Source organism: Siphateles boraxobius, unplaced genomic scaffold (genome assembly GCF_051911475.1).
Source record: "Siphateles boraxobius isolate OS27281-9 unplaced genomic scaffold, OSU_SipBor_1 19, whole genome shotgun sequence".
Classification (NCBI taxonomy): domain Eukaryota; kingdom Metazoa; phylum Chordata; class Actinopteri; order Cypriniformes; family Leuciscidae; genus Siphateles; species Siphateles boraxobius.
The window spans coordinates 23428905-23451801 of NW_027508799.1; the positions used below are offsets into that span (position 1 = coordinate 23428905).

A 22897-nucleotide genomic window follows, 5' to 3' on the forward strand; every position below is an offset into this window, starting at 1 on the left:
GAATCAAATGCTTGACTGTTCATCTGTTATTGCGGAGTGTGAGTTCATGATGGGACAGTGTAGTCATGGAGGTTATAGACTGTATTAGACATTCATGTGCTGTTTGTTTAAAGCCATACGATGAAAAAAAGCAAGATGGACCCTGTAACCCAGATCGCACGTCCAAGCTGTAGTATCTCTTCTGTGACCTTTTCCCCCGACTCCACTATCTCACTCTCTTCTCTCTCTCTCTCTCTCTCTCTCTCTCTCTCTCTCTCTCTCTCTCTCTCTCTCTCTCTCTCTCTCTCTCTCGATAAACTTGTGTCGTCACCGGCTTTGGGAATCAATTTGGCTGTAAAACAATGAATCAGTACTTAAGGAACTTAACAGTAAGCTATTTCTGCAATTAACTCTGATTACAGGGCACGCTGGACTCTGGTTTATTGTGAGAAACGGTTCCAAAACTGCAAAGTCCTCTAGCTTTCACACTCAAGCATTTCCTTTCTTACTTTACACACTCGACTGGCCAGCGCAGAGTGTGTTTATTTATGACTGTCAGTTCTCTCACTTAAAGTGAGAGAAAAACTACTTAAAGTAGTTAAAACTACTACTTGGGGGGAAAAATGTGCAAAAATCGTACGGTTTAGGGTGTACAACACTACACCTGTTACCCTATTCCATCCTTAAAGGGGAGTCCATACAGTTGATTGTTGTTCTTATTAATCGTAATGTGAATAATTATGTATCAGCTACAGTGCAGTAGTTGTAATTGTTGTTTTATCTGAAAGACTAGACTGCTGTATCTGTCTCTCGCGCTGACATGACAGACGTGGCATGAAAAAAGCAGGCGCACTGTATTTGATGTGGATTAATAAAGCGTATCCGTCTCAAGCACGGGTGGATTTTGGGGAAAGCAGGCTGGCATGTGTGAGACATTAAGTTTCCCTGAGCCGATCCACGCTGACTGGCAGAAGTGTTGAGGGAGAGAGAGATTTACACGAGTGGGGACTCGGAGGGGCTTTGTCACGGCAATTGTATAAAGTGATAGGGAAGTGTAAATCGACTCGGCGAGTCCCTGGGTAGCGCGCAGCAGAAGATTACCGCTTTATCTTGTCATTGTAAATTAACACGGCAGCGGCGCACACGCGCTTCAGACTCCGCTGACCTCTTCATCCTGAGAGAGAGAGAGAGAGGAGGAGGGAGGCGCGTGTTTGTGACGATGGGGTCAGCGGGCTGAAGCGAGCGGTACCTGCTACAATAGAAGTTGGTGCGACGGTGCGCGTCCACGGCAGTCTGTAAACTCCTGCCAGTTTTTTTTTACAGGCGGAAAGTAAAAGGCTTTGAATCCAAAAGGTGGAAAGAGCTTTACACGCAAGTGATAATAGCGAGGTGTTAATTACTCTCCCTTTTGTCATTAAGAGAAGACGTGTTCATATGTGTGTTTCACGTTAAGATTTGTACTTGGATGTGTCAAATACAGCCTTTCAATGTCAAATACAAGAAAATACCCATCAGCCTGTACTCTTCTTGAAAATTACTTTTGTAAAAATTTACTTTTTTATATGGAAAGTAAATCAATTTAATCCTTTGTTCTCCAAAATATCATTAAAAGCTGATTTAATTTGTTTTTATACTTCAAACTTTTATATATTTTTTATTTAATATTGAATGTATGTGTTTATATATATACACTTATTATAATCAGATAAATTATATGAATTAGTCAAATTGAACTAGAAACGCATGTTTTTTTGGCAAACAAACAAAAACTACAAATCTGAGAATACATTAATTTTCAGTTTCATACAAATCTATTAATTTAAGCCTTTTTGTATGCCATAATCTCATGTAAATTCCCTAATACAGAAGGACAGGGACGAGACAATGTATGTTTTTTTTTAACTGTGTGAAGCACTTCACAAGTAAGTCTTCATCCGTGTGCGTGTGTGTGTTCACGGCAGGATCGGGGCTGACAATAGCTCGGTTGAGCCAGGTTTATAGGTGAGCGGATTGCACAAACACGGTAGAGATCAGCAACACAGGCTTAAGACAACAGACGAGGTGTCAGCACTGCAGGAGAGGAGAGATGTCCAACTCGAGCGTGTGTGTTTCAGCAGCGGGACTCTTGACAGTTTAACTGATAGCAAGCATAGAGGTTAGTATCCTAGCGCGTGGTGAACGCAAGCCAGAGAATCACACGGCCATGTATCGAGTTAGACTCATTAGCTAGACGCTACCTGTGTCTGTAAAATAACTGGATTTAAGTTAGCATATGGAAGTGTGCTTTATTTAGGGAGAGAGAACGAATGAGAGAAATGCTCTGAGGGAAACAGGTTTGAATCCTGCGGAGTACAGGAAAGACAATTTGTTTTTTTGGGGTTTTTTTTTAAAGATGGGAGAAAAGAGGTGGCATTTGGAGGAATGCTGGCATCTGTGTTAAAGGGAGAAGACGAGGGGGAAAGAAGGCATTTTGCTTTTTTGGCAGGAGTTGAAGTGTGTTTAAATGTGCTTCTTTCACACATGAGCTTAAGAGGACAAAAGTTGTTTAATTCTGTCGCCATGCTGCCGTGGTTCAAGGATGAAGAGAGGGTCGTGGAGAGAAGCGCAGTTTCAGCCTTTCCACGAAGAATTGACATCTGCACAACTAAAAGCAGAACCGCCCACACCGCACAGAACGGCACATCAGAAATACATATACTCACAAGCACAGAGCTTTGCACACTTATTCAAATGCGGCGTAAAATCAGATTTACACACGTAAGCAACGAGATGAAGGACAAAACAGGGGGTATTAACCTGAATATCAACCCTACAGTAGACCTCTGTTACTCAGTGTGCCTTATATTTAAAGCTAGGGGAAAGAAAGCAACACATAAGCCATTAGCTCATCTGCTTCTTTAAGAATGATGCTTCATCTGTCCGAGACTTAGTGTCACGGCCGAAGATTTTAAAAAGCGAAGGAATACAGTTTCTTCCAATGCCATTTCACCTTCTATTCGAATTGTTTTCTAGACATCTCTGGAGAAAGACGCGAGCTGCGGTTTGAAGTATACATTGGATTAGATAGATTGGAAGTGACAGGTGTGACCGTGTTTTAAGATGCATGCCACACTAAAGCAGGCAGAGAGAAACGCCTGCCATTCTGCCACTCGCTCCCACTCTCTCCCTGGCTTTCTCGATCTCGTGCTCCCCTCTTCTTTCTATCTTTCTTCTCTGTTAGTTCTTTAACAGCGAGTTGGCAGTTTTGTTTGCGAATGACGGGGGATCGCGCACTGCTTTGGTCATTTATGACTACTGAAGTCTCCTAATCACAGTTCAACTACCCTGACTGGAGCCGATGGGGAAGAGAGGGATGAAATGAAGGGGTGTGTTGGGAAAAACATGCGCTTTTTTTTTGCAGACAGATTACGGATCATAAAAGCTTGTTAAGATCTTTTAAGCCTGCCAGTCATCAGTCTGTTTGTGAATGAGTATCATTGTGAAATGTCTCGGTATGCATTCGTAGCGAGTGTAAGTGTTTCAGTTTAATTAGTTCTACAGTAATTATTATTATCATCGTGATGATGATGGATTGTGACGAGTCAATCTGTGTGATTATATTCAGTATATCTGGATATATGGAGTATCTGAATATCAACTGTATGTATCTGAATATGATGTTTATTTATTTTTCTGTTATGTGCAAAAGAAAGTGGCTGATGTTATTGAAAATAAAGCATATTAATAGCTTAAATTAATTAAGTGACATTTATTAATTTAATAATTTTATGAACATAATAAATAAATTGAAGTAAAACATTGTTAAAAACAGCATTATAGCATTAATAATAAATTACTAGTACTGTGACTGAAATTAAATAAATAAATTCTACTACTATTAAACTTATATCCATTGCTACTTTTTCCATGTTGTATAGATAGTTTTGTTGATTATATATAAATAATTAAATAAATACTATAATCGGCTGATGTTACATAAATGTCAAAACATTTAAAAATGTTAAAACATTGTCATTTTATAATTTTTCAACATAAAAATTTATCATAATTAAATAGTAGTAAAAAAAACATTGAAACTTTAAAAGTGCACATTAATAATTGATATTACTGGTAAAAAAAAAAATTGTTGCATAGAATGATTTGTTTTGTTGACAGGGCCAACTCAGATCATTTAAGTCTCTAAGTAAAATTGTATTTGCCACTGTTCTGTGTGTTCTAAAAGTCTTGTGTAATTTGTGTTGCATTAATCTCTAGTAAAAGAACCATCTGCTGCTCTCTGTTCACTCTCTGAGTTAATGATTAAAAACAGATGTCATTATTAAAATCTAAGCAAGTGATAGAACTTGATCAGTCCTGTGAACTTGAGTTTGGACTGACGATATTTCGCTTTGCATGACTGATGCAGGTGGCACAAAGGAGCTGATGTTGATTGTTGAGGTGTAAATCTGGTCACTGGATCCAAACACGTCAGTGGGATTATGCTATTGCCTGATTGGCTGAGGCTGCTGTCAGTCACGCTGGTGGTAAGGTAGATAATAGATGAGGATTAACCAAAGATTAACCCTGATTAACGGACTTGGACTGTTGACCTTGTCTCCAAATACCTGACTTGTTTTGTAATTAAACTTTATAAAGGGGATCCGGAGCTGGGTGAAAATAGTGTATGCGTGTGCGTGTGCGTGTGTGTGTGAGTGAGTGTGAGTGTGTGTGTGTGAATTCATCATAATAAATCTCTACATCTATCATTTACTTAATTTGAGTGCATATAAATACATAAGCAAAAAAACACCAATGATAAAACATAAATTATATGTAATTATATTGTCTATATATACACTTTATATATGTATATTTACATTATAATATATAATGTTGTTTGTTTGAGTATATACACAATTTTTATATAAGTGTTAGTGTTTTATGCCATTGCATTTTTTAATGTTTCACTGTAAAAATGTCTTGTCATTTGTATAAAAATATATATCCCGATAAAAGTAATGTTTATGTCTCAGATCAAGTAGAAATAGCCCCTAAAAACTGCACAGTTTCATTTTAATAGTGTACAAGCTTAATTCTGAGCCACGTTACGTAAGAAACCATACGATGGGAACTGGTATATATTTGGACAGAAGATCAATGCATGAAACACTGAAGATGGTGATTGATATTGCAGCTGTCATGTTGGTCAAGAACAGAAGAAAAAAAATGCGGTTGAAAAACTTGGATGTTCTTGTGTGTTTGGAGCTGATTTCAAAGTAGAAAAACTTCCCTTCTCAGAAGAAGAAGACAGTTCCTGTGATGGTGAAATGACTGAAACCTTTTGCGCTAATGATTTTGTCTAAAGAGACTTCAGACTGACAGAGGCAGAGAGATAGAGACTTTCTACAGTACAGATGGGCAGATGAGGATGAAAGTAAACCTAAACATGCCTCAACACTCAGGAAGAGGACGAAATAATTAGTGAAGGCCTGCTTATTGCTTTGTTTAACACCCTGTCTTTCTCTCCGTCTCTTTGTCAGGATCAGGATGGCTGTAAAGGCCTGGCCCTGAGCCCCTACCCCCAGCACAACTCATCTACCTCACCCAGTAAGCAGCATCAGCAGCAGCAGGAGGAGGGGTCCATGCGGCCGGGCAGCGAACCCAGCTCCGCTTCAGCTCTGGGCACCCCAGAGAGACGCAAGGGCAGCCTGGCCGACGTGGTCGACACGCTCAAACAGCGCAAGATGGAGGAACTCATTAAGAATGAGCCAGAAGGTGAGTGATGGAGAATTTAATACACGCTTTGACACATGGTTGTGACGTTCGCATAGATGTCCCTGATGCCTCGTTTCACCTAAATTCTCACCTGGTTTACAAAATCTTGAGGGCTGAACAACAATATAACCTCTCTGCTAATGTTATATTGTGGTGGTTGTTTGCGTGTTTTGAGAACACCAACTCATTTAATTAAGCATCTTTATCACAAGCTACTTTTGATGCCATGGAAAGAAATTAAAGATTTAATATTTATTTTATATAGATTTATAACTATTTTTGATACCATGGAAAGAATTTTTTTAAAAAAGTAAAATGTGATTTTTTTTTTACTTTATTTATTTATAAAATTAATTGCAATTAATTTATAAGTACTATTGAATTAAGTAGTAATTTGTCATTTGAAGAATTAATTGATTATTAATTAATTACTTAATATATTGTTAAATAAAATTCATAGCAATCAATTTAATTATATGTTTAAATTAATTTAAAGATGTTTAGCATCGTCACATCAGACGTTTTTCCAGTGCAGAGAGTATCTTTGATTATTGGGAGCTATCTAGCTTTGAGTTGTTTTTTTTTCGTTTTTTTTTTTTTAACTTCCTGGTTGGAGACCAGCAGGTTTTAGGAGTCATTGCGCAGCCAGTTTTTTTTCCCCTTCAGAACTGATTTTTCTGTGTGGAAACAGCACATGGAATAGATCCAGATTGGGCACCGGTTTCCAAAATCAGCACTGGCACCCTGTTGGTGGAAAAAGTTCACGGTATTAGACAGTCAGAGGACATTGGCACACGTGTATGTCTTATTGTGATGAAATTACAATGTGAAACCGACTGAAAGTGTGAAGGATTTCATGTCGAGCATCTCTCACCCTGTCTTTCTTTCTCTCCTTCAATCACTCGCACGCACACATTCTTTCTTCCATCTATCTACCCATCATTCCTGACTAACAAATTCTGTTTAATGAGAGCTGTTGATAAAGTCAGGCCTTTGTTTAAGCAGGCAGGGATCAGCTGTTCGGAGCCATTGTGTGCCACACTTTGCATATTCATTTCAGACTGATTACTGAGAAAACGGCTCTCAGCTCCATCCAAAGGATCTCTCTCTCTCTGTCTCTTACATCACACCACACTCGCTCTGTAATTAGAGGCCAGTTCCTCATGAATAATCAGAACCTCCTCCCTATGTGAATTAGCCAATGTGTGTGCAAATAAACATGTGAAAATACTGACACTGGATGGATGGATGGATGGATGGATGAATGGGTGTAGGTAGGTGAATGAATGAATGGATGGATGGATGTGTGATTGTACAGTGAGAATTGTTTTCTTCACCCGTGCACACTGAATGCTACTTAAAGCTGATCCTGCTGTCAACCATGTGAAGAATGCAGGCAAACAAAGCTAGCATTCAGTGATTTAGCACTCACATAGTATTTACATACAGCTTTAGCGCGCTCTCCTTTCTGTATGTACGGCAGTGCGGAGGTGTCTTACAACTGTTGCGTTACTCCATGCTTTGTCTTAAACTGAGGTCACACTAGATTTCGCTCTGACTTCCATTTAGGTCTGCGGTTTTGCAGGAAATTCTTACAATTATATTATGTTATTTTATTTTCAGCTCTGATTTGGGGAAAATCCGCAGAATGGACTTAAACATGATATTAGTATATAAAAAGCATCATGATAGACAAAACGTTTGTGTAAGATCTTGCAAATTACAGGCATTGGAGTTTTGCTGGCACTGATTCTGCTCATTTGTGTGAACATCATCCTGTTCTATAAAAACCAAGCAGGATTTTGCTTCATTTACATTTGATTTTAATAGTCACGTCAGAAAAAATAGTTACATTTGAGAAAGCCGTAAGGTCACACCAAGAGTCTGGCCGTGAAATTCAACAGTTGTCCTATACAGGAGGCCAGGAAAAATGGAAGGATACTTATAGAAACTTGAGAAAAAGCAAGCAAGCAAAACAGACAGTCCATTAGCGGGAGACTACAGTAGCGCATTATCTCTCTACTTTCTGTTCAAATGAAATGTGCAAACAAAAGAAGCCCCAGTCCCTCAAGAAGCATGGACACAGAGAAAAAGAAGCAGAAAAGAAAAGGGAAAAATAAAGAGGGGGAGGTGGGCAGTGCATTGAGCCAGGCCTCTCATAGCCTGATAAAAATCCCCTTTCAACTCGCCTGTCCATTGTTTGCTTGTGTACCTCACAAAGACCATTAGCTGCAAACGGCAGGTTATGATGAAAAATTAATGAATGCTTTAATCATTATGAAAGGGTCGTATTATTACCTTTTTCTCTCTCCCTCTGTCTCTCTCTCTCTCTCTCCCTGCCCTCTCTCTCTTTCCCATACACAGCTTCTAGATGGATCAATCACATAATCGCATATACATGCACATTCATCGAAAGTTGCTTGGTGTGGTGGAAACGTAGCGCTGGCTTGTGAAGGGAAAGTAGACAGGAAATGGGTCAGAAAGCAGTAAGAGAATAGTGAGAGGGGGCCACATGCATCTCACTCCCTGTGTGAAATCGGGAGTGTGTTAGTCAGCGTGTTAGCGAGCCGTTTGTTCACCTGTCCCCCCTCGCTGCTCCACTTCCCCTCAGATAAACAGCCCGAGCTGAGTCGTTTGTTACGATGAGATACCAGCCAAACTTATACTGGGTCAGGCGAGTGTGTGTGTGTGTGTGTGTGTGTGTGTGTGTGTGTGTGTGTATGTGTATGTGTATGTGTATGTGTATGTGTATGTGTATGTGTGTGTGTGTGTGTGTGTGTGTGTGTGTGTGTGTGTGTGTGTGTGTGTGTGTGTGTGTGTGTGTGTGTGTGTGTGTGTGTGTGTGCGCGCGCATGTGTTTGACCAAGAGCAGAGCATTTGGCCTTTATAAACGTGCGTCCGAGTCTGTCCCTAATCGACTGGCCTCAACGATACTGCACATCTTAAAGCAGTTTCCGTATCAACCTGTTACTGCTCGCATTCACAGATTTATACATTGTTGCCAGTGGGAAAACAATTGGTCGGCCAAAATGGGTTTGTATCTAGAAAGCAGGCTGGCATCATAATGTTAATATATAATGATGATTATAATTAGAATATATGATGATTTATGATCATCATAATATCTTAATATATGATAATATATAGCAGAAAAGATTAACTCAATTTGGTGAATTAATTAAATAGTTTTTACACAAATTTTATTTAAAAAAGAAAATATTCAGCACACGTTAGTAGCTTAAAAATCTAAAACAATTCCTTCCAGTCCTCTTCTTATCTCTCACTATATGTGTAGCAATATATTTCAGAATTGCTGCAAGAACAGTTTCCAGCCTGTGTGTGTGGTGTGTCAGTGTCAGGCAGCAGCGTGCTGGAGTGTGTGTGTGTGTTATTAGCTTTAGTAATGGAAAGAGGGCAGAAGGGCTGTCAGGGGTTCAGAGGGAGCACAGTGTCTCTCTCAGGGGTCTGGACAGCAAACACACACTCACAGAGCACTTCCTGTGTCATCCACACACAACACACTCTTAAAGACTGACTGCAATCAGAAGGCTATACTGCAAATGAACTTCATCCTCATCTTGAACTACTCCAAATCTTTGAGACGCTTTCTTCTTTGATGGTATGATCGCACTCCTCCTCCTCTCCCCCCAGCTCTCTGTGGAGGAGATGTAGTCCTCACTAGTGCTTGGCAGTCTGTGTTATGTGGGGCACAGATGTTCAGGGTCTCCCGAGTGTCCACGCGTGTGTGTGTGTGTGCGAGTGTGTGTGTTTGTCAGCCTTGGCGCTGGGCTGAGCTTGATTCATGGTCTGGGCCGAGCTTTGGTTGGTTCCCTTAGCACTGAACCTTACATACACACACAGTTCTCAAGCTGAGCATACGTCACACAGCCCTTTACAGACAATGGTCTCATTCACCTTCCTGTGCCTCTCTTTGTGTATCCCCGCCCTGTGTGCTTTTACACACAAAATAGATCACTCCTCTCATCAGTAACTCTCATCCAGAGTCCATAAAGTTATTTTTGCCATACCTGTTAACTGCGGGTAAATTAAGAAGATGTTCCAGTCCTAAATTGTATTTAATGGCTGTGAAACTTTTGCATTATTTTGCAATGGGGAGAACAGAATATATATATTAATATATATATATATATATATATATATATATATATATTAATAATATATATGTGTGTGTGTGTGTGTGTGTGTGTGTGTGTGTGTGTGTGTGTGTGTGTGTGTATATATATATATATATATATATAAATATATATATATATATTCTAATTATTTTGTAATTTAATATATTGTATTTAACATTTTACAATATTATTATATTATTTCATAATATAATGTTTTTATTTGTATTTAGAATTTAGTGCTTTGTAATATTTGTAACAGCAGAAGTGATTGCAGTATTAGAAATGTGAAGATTTATTCTTTGTTTTGTTTTTGTTGGCTTAATGCATAAAATATTCCACATACAAGAGACAAATGACGAATCAGACTCGACTCTCCTCTCTTTTCTCATAAAGTTCTCCACCTCAGATGCCGTACAGCCCTCTTGAAGTAACAGCGTGGTCTTGTTTACGAGTGCTGGCCCCCTCGTACCGGATGGCCATGGAGTGAGCCGAGATTGATGGTTCAATTTAGACTTGACTAATTGAGTCCCTCTCCTTGCGTCTCTCTCTGTGGGATGCTCTGGCTTCAAAGCCCATCCTGGGGTCAGCTGCTGCCCGGATGCCTCTATTATCTTACGCTGCTCCACCGGTCTGGGGTCAGACTGGAGGTGGCATTTAATGCACAGTGGGCCATAAGTTGAGCGACTGCACTGTTTTATAGCATGACACTGAACTGTAGGGCACGTCAAATGGTGTTTTAAGATCAGAGCGAGGTTCCACCGCACACACTCACACTCTCTTTTGTGAGACGTGCATGAGGGGGGTGTTCGGAGGCACTGGGGCATTTTATAAGACAGCACTTAGGCCCTGTCATTGTTAGCCAAGGGCTCACGCATTCATAGCCCTCAATGAGAGAGAATAAGAAGGGCGGATACACTCTTCCATGAAGACGAAAGGGTAGAAGAGCTCTGAAGCAGTTCAGCAGTGCATCTCTGTCTAAATCTCCCCAGGGTCTGCTAATCTGCTATATGACTGCTGCTGTGGAGTGATTTCTCACACACACAAACACACACACACACACACACACACACACACACACACACACACACACACACACACACACACATACTATAATTGGACCCCAAATACACATATATGCTTGCAAAAACACATAAACACAGGTATGCACAGTTATAGGTTCTTTAGCAGCTTTTTTAGGATGCATCATGTATTATCGAACAAGAAAAAAACACCAAAGGACTTCCATATGCAGACATATAAACAGACAAATTCAGGCACATAGAAGGCGAGGAGGGCATGCTACGAGCACTGAGAGCGTCTGTGAGCGAAGAGTGAGAGAGTGGGAGAGAACAACTTCAATGTGCAATTTCCAGCATTTGGTTGTAATTAGCTAGATGTATAAATTAACATTAGGAGGAAGGTTTTCACTGGAGTAGTTTGTCATTATCTTCCCCATGCTCTGAAAAACGAGGGCTGAGTTATAGACCGAGGACAGAAAAAGAGAGAATAGAGAACTACACAAAACCAAAATATGGATTTGTAGAGGTTATTGAAAGAGAGAGATTGTTGTCAGAGTTGTAACCTGAAGAGATGTATAAGTTAATAAATCATTATAAATCTAAAGCGGTTTCCCTTGATTACTTTTGTGCTATTTTTACTTACTTTTAGTACCTGATAAGTGTTGATTAATCTTAATTAATTCAACTTTAAAACCCACCTGTAAGAATGAATAATGACAAATTAAATAATAACTCAGTACTCTTACTGTATTCTGTCAGAAATTGTCTCAGAAACATCTGAGTCAAAGCTGATAATTGAGCTCTCAAAGAGCAATAAATCTTTTCCTATGGGCATATCTGTTTAAAAATGATGCAATCCAAACTGATAGACAAACAGACGCCTTCTGAATAAAGTTTATATCTGTTTACAGAATCTAGCGCAACAACCAGCTATTCTAACTCGAAGCCATTAAAGCGCTACAGATTTTTCTTAGTAATGCCGTCAGTCTTTACTGGGAAAAGCACAAGATGCCTCCTTTTTGTCCCGAGTAGACGATTGCATGCCTGTTAATTTGTCTCCGGCTGAATCCAAGTCAGTGTACTTTTCTTTGAGGTTGGCAAAACAGCTGAACACATTAGAGTTAACGGGGCCCTATTGTGAGCGAGCCATTGTTCCAGCGTATGAAAGGCACATTCAAGTCAGTTGTATTGAATTGTTTGGGTCTGCCTTTCAGTATGTATTCTTCTGCTGCCTTGCACAAGACAATCAATAGGGATGAGCCTTCTCACTGGATGGTTGATATTAGAGCTGAATGCCGCTTACGGGATGGGAAAAGATGTCTGAGGACACACACATACACACACACACACACACTTAGAGCCTTTGGCATAACAGCGCTGTGGTCTTTTTTTACTTTTAGTGTGGGCATCGGATTAGAGACTTTGAGATGGACGTCTTTGTGCATTACTTGTGTGTGTGTGTGTCAGCGCGATTGTGATTGTGTGTCTAAAGTTTTGTTATTGACCTCCTGGTGTGGCATTAAGAAAGGCACAAAAGCCTGAGGTTCATGAATTAGACTGTGGCTCCATAGCAGGGCCATTATAGAGCTGACTGTTCCATAGCCACACCATTGTGGCTCAAGACTTGGACAGTTGCACACAGCCATCATTGACGTGCATGAATTGGAAATTTTCCTGAGCCGTGATGGCTGAATGCAGGATTTGAGCATGAGGAATCCATATATTAGCAGCTCCGTTTGCCTTGCTGGATTTAATGATGTGCCTGTGAATTGCATAATATGAATATTCCTTATGGAGATGTGTAGATGATGACTGATTTCATGAAATGTTTAAGAACTTCTCTGTATGCCAGTGTATACGCAATCAGTATGGAGAGGCAGCCTCCTGAAAAATAATCAGTTCGCACAAATAAAGTGAGTTCTTCACCGTTTGTTTAGTTATAAAGCTCTCAGACGTTGAGCAGTTGCGTGATTCTTATGCTAATTTGCTGAGCACACCCATATCTATTAACATGCTAATTTTATTTTGTGTGTGTTGGCATTTTTGAAGCTAATGCTAAATAATGGAATACAATATCCCATGAATATTCATTGCAACTTTTAAAAACTGAGCGAGCTCTTTAAAATATCACTCACCCCTCTCTTTGATAATGCTTTAGTAGATATAGAGAGCTTTCTGAATCTCCATCACAGCACTTTTTCCCCAATCACACTGGTGACGTTTTTTAAACCGTATGTGTGTGTGTGATTTCTGTAAAGGGAGTCAAGGCAAGAGGAAATATAGCAATAGCAGGCATGTGCATATGGTTGGACCACTAGGCTTTGGCGTACTGTTGCATTATGGGTAATTACTGGTCAGTGGTTGTTGGTTATTTTGATGTGGCGTTAGAGGCCTTTCACATGGCTTGCACCAACTCGCAAATCCCTTCACCATATCTATTACGCACGCCTGTAAATTCAATTCTCTTCTTTTCTAACACACAGACAGACTCACTTGAGCCGCAGCAGGGTTAAAAAGGGATAAGTAAAGTAAATTACAAAGCAGATTTAGGTGTATTTGCTTGGGTTGGAGTAGATAAGAACAAACAATGGATGTGCACAGGCCAAATGTCAGGAGCTCCGTACGCACTTGCTCACCCACACAACTTGTAGAGCATGTAAAAACACACGCACAAAAGTCTTCGGTAAAGGTAAGCACACAGAAGTCAGTGTGTCGGAATATTTTTCTGTTAAGTTGGATTTTAGCCCAGAAACAAGTATTCAAACTTCATTGGCTAACACATTATGTTGTGCACAGTCCTGTTGAGTACACTTGAGCCTCTTAGCAGTGCTCAAGGAGGCGATAGAGTTACCTTTAAATGACTTTCTAATTAAACTGGAAATGTTATATTTGCTCGATTGTTTTCCCCAAACCAGTTAAGCACAAATCCCACGTCCAGCCAATTTCATTGGTTAATTCAATCACGCAGTCACCTGTCAAGAAAAGTTCAGACTTAAGTTCAGAAATATCGTGAATGGATCCGATAATGACAAACAGTAAAGTTATATATCAGGATGTGCTACTTGCGCTATTTTAAAGGGTTAACGTTTTAAGTTAGGAGATAGTAGTTGTTTCAGCGTTGTGTAGGCAAATATCACATGACCTTTGAAATCTTAATATTCAGCAGAAGGACGGGGTTTACGCCTCAACATTTTATGCCGAATTTAATGTGATTGCAAACTAAGATCTTCCCTTGTTGATTGTAAACACAACACAGTCTATTAATGACTCTCCATCACATACTACACTCTTCTTATAGCTGCTCCACTTCCTTGTTTTGAGTGCATGAGTCTGAATGGCGGTAGTGGACACCAGTGAGTGAATGAAGCTCCGGTAGGGGGTCTTTGAACACGAGGGGGAAGCTCAGAATTAACCCCAGCAGTCCTGCGGTCAGGCATCGCACTTTGAAATGAAGCAATCTGTCTCTGCTGAGCGGTCCTAGGTCAGCACCCTTCGGCCTGCCAGAAAATAGGCCCTTTATTTGAGCCAGATGTTCAGAAACAAGCTAGGCGTATCCCAATCCTCCCTCTTTTCCTTCCAGTCTCTCTCTCTCTCTCTCTCTCTCTCTGCCTTCTTTTGCTCTTGGACTCCTTCCTATTCCGCCACTGTTTCCCACCCCTCCCTCCACCCCTTCTCCTGTCCCATGGTGGCGGTGCACCCACCGTACTTCTCCGGGAGAGAGAGCTCTAGCCTGGCTGCACGCCCGAGCCTGATCCCCTGCCTGGACGTGGGGACCGCTGGAAGACTGAACAGGTGTTCTCCACTTTTTGATTTCAGTGCATTTGAATTAATCCTGTCAGCTCAGCTGTTAAAACAACTGTCACCCCCAGCTGCTAGTCATTTTAGGCTGGATCTGACACACTCCGCCAGTCTACGGCAGTCGCCGATGACATACACACACTCTCACCGTCTGTTCCCTGGCCCATTGTCACAGCCACAAAGCAATTTGCACACACACGTACACACACAGACGCATACGCACAAAGGAAATGCCTCGGCACATCAGCATAGTCCAAAGAAAATTGAAATTGAATGTTAAAACATTGTTTATGATATAAAGAACTTAGAAATTGATTTTCACTTTGAAAGCAGTGTTCACATTGAGCTAACACAGGTTATAAAGCCTGATGAGGTTTATATATTTATCTAAATGACAGAGACAGAGACTTTTATTATTTTAAAGAAAGGCAATTGTAACTGCAATAGACAAATGTAAAGACCTTAAACTTTTTAGATTGAAATTTCTAAATGTTTATTTATTTATTTATTTATTTACATGTAAATGTATTTATGTAAATGTATTTATTTATTTACATTTATTTATTAATTCGTAATTATTCGTTTTTACTTTTTAGGTGTAAATTTTTACCAAATTTCTAGGGACAATTTTGTCCCCCCGAATATATCTATCTTAGTAAACCACACAAATTCTCATACATCACCTTTTTCCTTCTCTTTCCACACTAAATATTTTTAATTATTGCCATTTAAAAGCTAAACCTCCTCTTCCTCTCTCCTTCTCTTCTCGCCCTCCTCAGCTCTGAGGTGCTGTTTCAGAGAGTGTTGTTCCTGTCGTTCAGTTGGATCTTTTTCAACCTCCTTTTCTTTCATTCGGATTCACATACCCCTCAGTCAGATACAGGTTACACATTCTGGCAAATGTTTCTCGCACATTTAAATATCTGTTTACTTCTTTTTATTGCCAAGAGCAGAGAAAAACGCAGTGGGTTAATCACTGGTGGATGATAAATGGTTGATCGTGGGACTGTTCAGAAACTTGGGCTGTTCCCTTTTTTATGCAATTGCAGTCAAGAGGGAATACATTCGTTTCCCCCAAAAAAGAAGAAAATAGTTCAGGTTTGTGAGAAAATGTAGGATTCATTAACTTCATTTAGGGTCAGCACTCCAATGTTATTGTGTCAGGTTTTCAGCGTTTTTAACGGGTGAATTCTATTTCAGAGGGCCAGGCCACGTTCTGATCTTCTCGTAAGGCTGTTCTCACCTTTGGAGAGAGAGAGAGATAAATGGAACGCAGAACAGAAATAGGCACTCTTGCAAAATAGAATGTATAGTTTGTCATGTGTTTGGTATATTTGCTTACAGGCTTATGACGTTTCGGGGACTTTGGACCCAGTGTGCACACAGCAGCAGGAGAACAGAGTGAGGTCGTGGATTTAGCCCCCACCCCTCTGTTGTTTCTACACAGATAAACCTCTTCATACTTCTTTTTGTGCATTACTTTAGTCTTCCCCAACCTTTTTTGTTTTGTCTTACCAGAGGCCTATAGTAATGCTTAAGTAATCCGTCATTGTTGCTTTTGTAACTTATATTATATTCTACTTCCTGGGGGTGCACGTACCCCTGGTTGGGAATCACTGCATTACAGTGTGTTTCTGTTTGAACGATACTGGGAACTGGAATAGTGTGCACACTTAATATTTTTATCTGATGACTATATTTGAGGACCTCTAAAGTGCCGCGTTCCAGTGCATTTAATATGTTAACATTATTATGAGTGCACTGTACAGACTCGCACAGTAAGGGTTTAAATAAACGAATTAAGATGAAACGGGCCGTTTTTGCCATCCTGTACCCCTGCTGGTGACTAACCAATGGAAATGCAATATAGCTTATAAGTGGGGCATTTTTCCCATGACCAACCTTATCAAGCGATCAAAGTTTTAACTTGAAAGCATTTACCGCATCCCCCACCCTGTCCACCTCCCCTCTTCCTGTCCTACAGATGAAGAGAAAGAAGTTGAGGGATATGTCGGATGGTGGGTGAAGGGGTCTGTTGGCTTTGCTGGGCATGGGCAGCTTCTTAGAGCTGTTAACAATCACCTAATGGCTCTCACATGGCTCCCAGTATCTGGGAGCAGTGGAGCCCACACAATGCCGGCCATTCTTACAGCAAACATTTTAACTGCCCCAGGCACACAGAGACAACAGCAACAATTAAATCCAGTGTAAAACCCGGAGTGTGTTAGGGAAAAACATGTCTTTAGATTCCCTACTTCCTGCTTGCACAGGTCAGACGGATCCATTTTGCTTATTGATAAGCGTCTGTCCATGCCTCTGTCAGGAAAAAAAAGCTGCGTCCGTGAATGTGAAAGAAATGAAAAACAATGTAAAGACAAGAGGAAGCAAATTGTAATATGGTTAATAACTGTTTTCATTTTTCATTTGTTATGACAAGTTTAAAATGGAGACTTCAGAGTGTTTTTGTTAGTTTTTTTCCTCCAAAATGCAAAGTAGCATTATCATGTCAGAATAGTCTGCCTGTGTGTGTGACAGGCCCGTGACAGCTGCTTTCTGAAAGCCACAGTACACTTCAACGTGACATACAGCAATTGTGATTTTAACAGACACCGCAGCCTCTGCCGTGCGTTTTGACAAATTTTATATGTATTTATTTAGTTATTTATTTATTTTCGATTACATTCCAGTCCATGGTTTGTGTGATGCGGACTTTGTGATAGCAAGTGTTTGCAACCGTATGCGTGTGTGTGGGTTGCCTCAGTCCAAAGCTCTTTTTTTTTTTTTCTGCTGTCCCGCAGTTAATGCATCAGAGACTCGGACGAACACGTTGTATTCTTTTGTTGTCATTTTAAAGTGATGTAATGAAAGCGGGTGGCGGCAGGGCCCCGGGGCTATGACAGCTCTCTGCTGACTGGGCTGTGCGCGAGACACGCTGAAGAGGGGTTATTGCCACGAGACAGATTGAAAGTGTCATTTTCCATTATAGAGCACACGGAGGAAGCACAAATATGCCCTGGCCTACTTTAACAGGATGCCTTTGACAAGAGAAATGTGTGTGCTCAGAGGAGAGGGGAGCCCTGAGCCCAGCTTAACCCTTTCTTCTGACATACCGCGGCACGAGAAATTACGCTCTTGTCGGAATCTGGTTGTATAGCAGATGAGAATAGTTCACTCGAAAATGAAAATTTAGTGTTATTGTGTCATGTTATTTCAAACCCATATGACTTTCTTTCTTCAGTGGAACAAAAAAGGAGATATTTAGCAGAATGTTTAACACAATCAGCTTTTTCCCAATAATACAGTGGGGAAAAAGGTAATTTTACCTCTTTAAATTATCATGAACATAAATTATACAAAGTACATTCCCATAGATGCAAAACTTAAGCCTCACTGCATATTATATTTCAGACCTAAGTGTCTGCAAATATTATATGTAATTTTTTTCTTTTAGCTTTTAAGAGTTTTGAGATGTTAATCTGAGTCTGAGATGTTGAGTTTTGCTTTCACTTGAAAGCAAAACTCAACAGTAAGCCACATATGAAATATAAAAAGGCGTGTATTATGACTGCATGTGTGCAAATTAATTATTTTCTATATGTATGTAAAATTGCATATATTTATGCGTGCTTGTGTGTGTGCGTATCAGTAGCGTGGATGATACTCAGATGTATGCCAGCCAGATTTGAAGTCTTGGACGTCCTCAGAGAATGTCTTAATTTTCTCAGACTTTCTCACACGTCGTGATGGTTTTGCTCACATTCTTCTTCACAATGTCATGCCCTCCACGCAGTTATTTCAATCTGGCAGTGTAAATTTGGCACCGCGCAAGAGGTGCCAGAATAAATTTGGCGGGAGTTTTGGTTCAAATCAAATTGGACATAAGCACCCACAACACCATCTGTCAGAGAAGGATTGCAGATATGTGAAGGGCACAATTCCGTCAGAGATAAAAGACTTTTTCAATTTGTTAATCTCACCCTGCAACTTAAGTTGGGAATTATTTTCCATTAATTTATGGAAAATTGATTTATCATCATCTAACTAAGGACTAGAGCTGAAGAGCACACTTTGTAGTGCTTGTGGGACTTCTATATCACACTATGCAAATGTAGTTTACACAAGTTTTTCACATATTCCACATTTCTAGAACATTCTATAAAGTTCAATAAAATACTGCATTCATTTCTGTAAATTGTTCGTTTAACTTTATTTACGCAAATTTACTGTCAGTTTTTACTCAATTTACACCGTTCTGCTCGTGTTTCATTAATTGGTTCTGATGTTTTGATTATGACTAATTCTAATAAGGAACTATATATAGTTCCGTTTACCCATGATGTCATTGTTCTAGAACAAAATAATACTGTCCAAAAAATAATAACTGTACAGATGGAGAACAAACAGGCAATGTGTTTTTCTTTTTATATTTTGTATTAGAAAATTGTGCCTGTTACCTTGGTGACCGTTCTTGAAGGTAAAGGGTGTGTAACCTTTAACTTCAACTCTGCTCTTTCCGTTGACTCCACACGCTTTACACGTTACGACTTCACACAAACTCTAAACTCTCACCTTATCTCACTCCATCGCACTCTCTCCCTCCACGTTTCCCTTTTTTTCTTTCTGCTTGTCACCTCTCTAAGACAGGAAAGTTTTTTGTGCAAAAACAAGAAAGACATTCTCTGTGTGTGAGTGAATGTTTGTACAGAGTGTTGCTAAGCATTGCCTTTTCCTCCATCAGCACACATAATTGGGACTTTAAGCTTGAATGGCGGCTTTTGATGAGAGATTTGGTCCGATGTTTTTTTTTCTCTTTTTTCTTGCTCTGTGCGTTTCTACACTCACAGTCTCACAGTGTCTGCCGCGCCGGGAGAAAACACGAGCGACTGCTGATGTTTGAACGTCCTTTAGAAAGAATTTTCAACATGGTCTCTGGGCAAATAACAGCCGTACATAAATTGATCATCAAGGGTGATTATAATCATCTTTTTATTTGACAGGGGAATTCGGGAGCAGAGTTTGCACAGCGTGTTTGTTTCTGAATCAAACTTCTGCTTTTTGCTCTTTAAAATCTCATGAACTTTTTTTAAACATGATACCCTAAATGACTACTGATCTGGATTGCATTCATTGATTTTATAGTGTTTTAGTCACAAAAGCTGTAATTAATTACTAGTTTTGTGATTGAAACCCATCTTAGTGTGTTTGTGTTTACTCCTTACAAAGATCTAAGCGCAGCTGGACTCCTCGTGATGGACACATATACGGCACTGAACTCAAAGTGTGTGACGGTCCTTTCTGTCCAACCTTAGATAAACTAGCTGGGTGCTTGTATAATTGGTTATTCAATCCTGACCTCTGTGGCGACTGGGAGCTGCTGCAGCGTGTTGCTTTCTGCCAAGAGCAGTCAATGTGGAGCCTGTTCTGGTGCTGTGTGCTGGGCCGGGCCCGAGCCAGGGCCTTTCCTGTGAGCCCTCCCCACCCGCGTGAAGCTGGCGCTGGGACACTGGCCCTTTTGTTGTCCACTGTGGGCCTGGCTCTCCTTGTCTCATTCCCCCTCCGTCTCCCCGCTTCTCTCCACTCCTCCAAAACCAACCCCCGCCCCCTCTTTCTTTTCCGAACAAAACATCTCATTGGCTTTGCAAATATGAGATAATTGGAAAAATGGAGTTGGCCGGGCTGAGTCAGAACGTTTGGGCATAAAATAGCACCGCAACGGCGAGGCATAGAGAAACACTGAGTGGATGATGAAATTATTTGTGAAGTACAGAGCCCAGACCGCCCCAAGTTGGACCATGGTGTGTGAAGAATGAAAGTGCACTCGCTGGTGGCACATCTTGAGTGGTTCTTCCACGCTTTTGGGCCAGGTGGCTGGACATCTTGGCTTTGGCTCTGCCAGCTGCTGGGGTCCTCTGGAGCCAGTGAACTTTAATAATGCCCCATAACTCACCTATTATTGTCAGATTAACTTCTCCTCTCCCATTTTGGCATGGTTGGTGTGGTGGTTGGTGAGTTTGTGATCTCATATTCAGTTTACAGATGAGTGTGTGCAACTGACGCACTTGTTTGTCAGATCTGACTGCCGAACATCCTGTTCAAGACACAAATAGAGGTGGACAGTTCAGGATGATGGTCCAGGTCTTCTCAAAATCTGATCAAGGGACCCCATAGAATTTATATATATATATGTGTGTGTGTGTGTGTGTGTGTGTGTGTGTGTGTGTGTGTGTGTGTGTGTGTGTGTGTGTGTGTGTGTGTGTGTGTGTGTGTGTGTGTGAATTGCTCCTTCCTTAATAATATTACACATATTTCTGTTAATACTATTATTCATTTATATTTTATTTATTTCCTCACCACTACCCTTAATTTGCTCACTATTTTTGGGAAAAAAAATGTAAAGCTGCTTAGAAACAATATTTCAAATAGGACCATTAGAAAGAAATAATAATTTCTCGCTTTATATCTTTTAACAAACATTCTCTCTCAATCATGTTATGTCTAATTGACACATCTTGGCACAAACACTCAAACACACCCTTGCTCTGTGTTTTTCCAGTGTTCTCTTTCTGCTGTACCCCTCAGGCAGTGCTGGTTCCACCCAAAATTTGCTGCCCACCTTGTAAGGGCGCATAGGGCTCCACCCAGCTGCCACAAACAAGACCTCTTTACACTAATGCATACAAGCTGTGCTGCTGTATTGGAAATAATGGGACCAGTCTCAAAGTTTCTGCCCTCTCTCACTTCTGTTTGTCTCTCTAATGCACATATTTTGAATGCCGATAACCTATTCACATAGCAAATATAGGTTTTAAATCTGCAGTTAGTATGTTTATCTTTTATCTTTATAAAATATTTTATAGTTCAAAGTTTTCTCATTCAGACTTGGAGTTTTCACATGGGTTTTATTTAGTTATTACATTTTTTCTTATACGTTTCTTTTAAATTTCCTTGAGAGATATAAATGAGATACAAATGAGACCAATTTGAGCATGCAGTAAGTGTATAGAGCTATTACATTAATATGGTTAGCTTTGGTCTGTGTAAATATTAGATGAGAAATGTTTGAGTTCATATTAAAATATCTGACTTTTCACAATTCTGAGCATAGTGTGAGACTTTTGAAGCTCTAGCTCCATTTTTTTAAATTTGAGATGCAGAACACTACATCAAAATTCTCAATTAATTTAAAGCCTCAATCCATTCAATCTCAATATATCTAAACAACTGAGATATTAAAGAGATAATTTGTGATTTTTAGTTCACTACATTTAAATAAGAGTCTGTATTATTAGTACACCCATGTCCTCATGTAAGGTGGCAGGTTAAAGTCCTTATTTTAGCATTTAAAAGTCCAGCATATGTCGTTTTTCATATTGAAAAAACTAAAAGCAACATCACAGGCTGAACTTAAAGGTGCTTCTATCAATGGCCTGCAGAAAAGGGGCGCCACAACAGTCCTTTTCTTCCCAAACCATGAGAGAGGTTGAAGAACGAGATCAAGACAGGGGAGCTGCCACGAAAGGCAGATACATCAGCATATCTGCTTCCTTCTCTGTCCATTTTGCAGTAAACGATTGTACAGATCCCCGCTGCGGGCTGTCACATAAAAGAGGGCTTTCTATTTTTATTAATAGTTAAAGTGAAGGAACTGTCAGCAGGGACAATAGCAGCCATGTTAATAAATAAAAATAATAACTATTATGGTGCCGCGGTGAGAGAGAGAGGGAGAAAGTACTATACTATACACGGAGAGAGAGAGCAGGCAGGGGGGATAGACGGAGTGGCCATTTGTTGAAACCTTTCGCTTGTCAAAGCTCTTGGGCTTAAAAGCCTCTGTCATTGTTACGCACAGATGCCAGAATAGAGGAGAGAGAGAGAGAGAGCCAAGGGCTAATAACACCTGTTGGGGTGACAGTGAGACAGCTGTCAGTAGAAACAGCAGCAGTGAAGGTGATTGGCTGAACTGTGAGGCAGTGCGTCCATAAACCAAAGACGTCTGTTACAGGCCTGAAAGTGTCAAACTTTGAAGTCCAGAGGCGAGACCAGGAACACGAAGGATATTCAGAAATACTTAAGAGGCAAGAATGCGACAAACTTTAAATTGCAGACATGCCACTGAGGATGTTTGAGCACTAATCAGACATGAAATATTTGGCAAGTCTTCTTCTATTTGGCAAGTCTTTGAGTGTAAGTGTGTGTGCCGCCCACCTGGGG

The 22897-nt window shown here is 40.2% G+C and overlaps 1 protein-coding gene across 22 annotated transcripts in view; it reads left to right on the forward strand.

The window, feature by feature from the left end:
- The window catches only part of sox5 (SRY-box transcription factor 5), a 243833-nt gene that overhangs the window by 179773 nt on the left and 41163 nt on the right, over window positions 1-22897 (forward strand). For all 22 annotated transcript variants that reach the window (XM_077234375.1, XM_077234391.1, XM_077234383.1 and 19 more), the window contains one exon: window positions 5499-5733. In XM_077234375.1, coding sequence (XP_077090490.1) covers window positions 5499-5733 — 235 coding nt within the window. The remainder of the gene's footprint in view (window positions 1-5498; window positions 5734-22897) is intronic.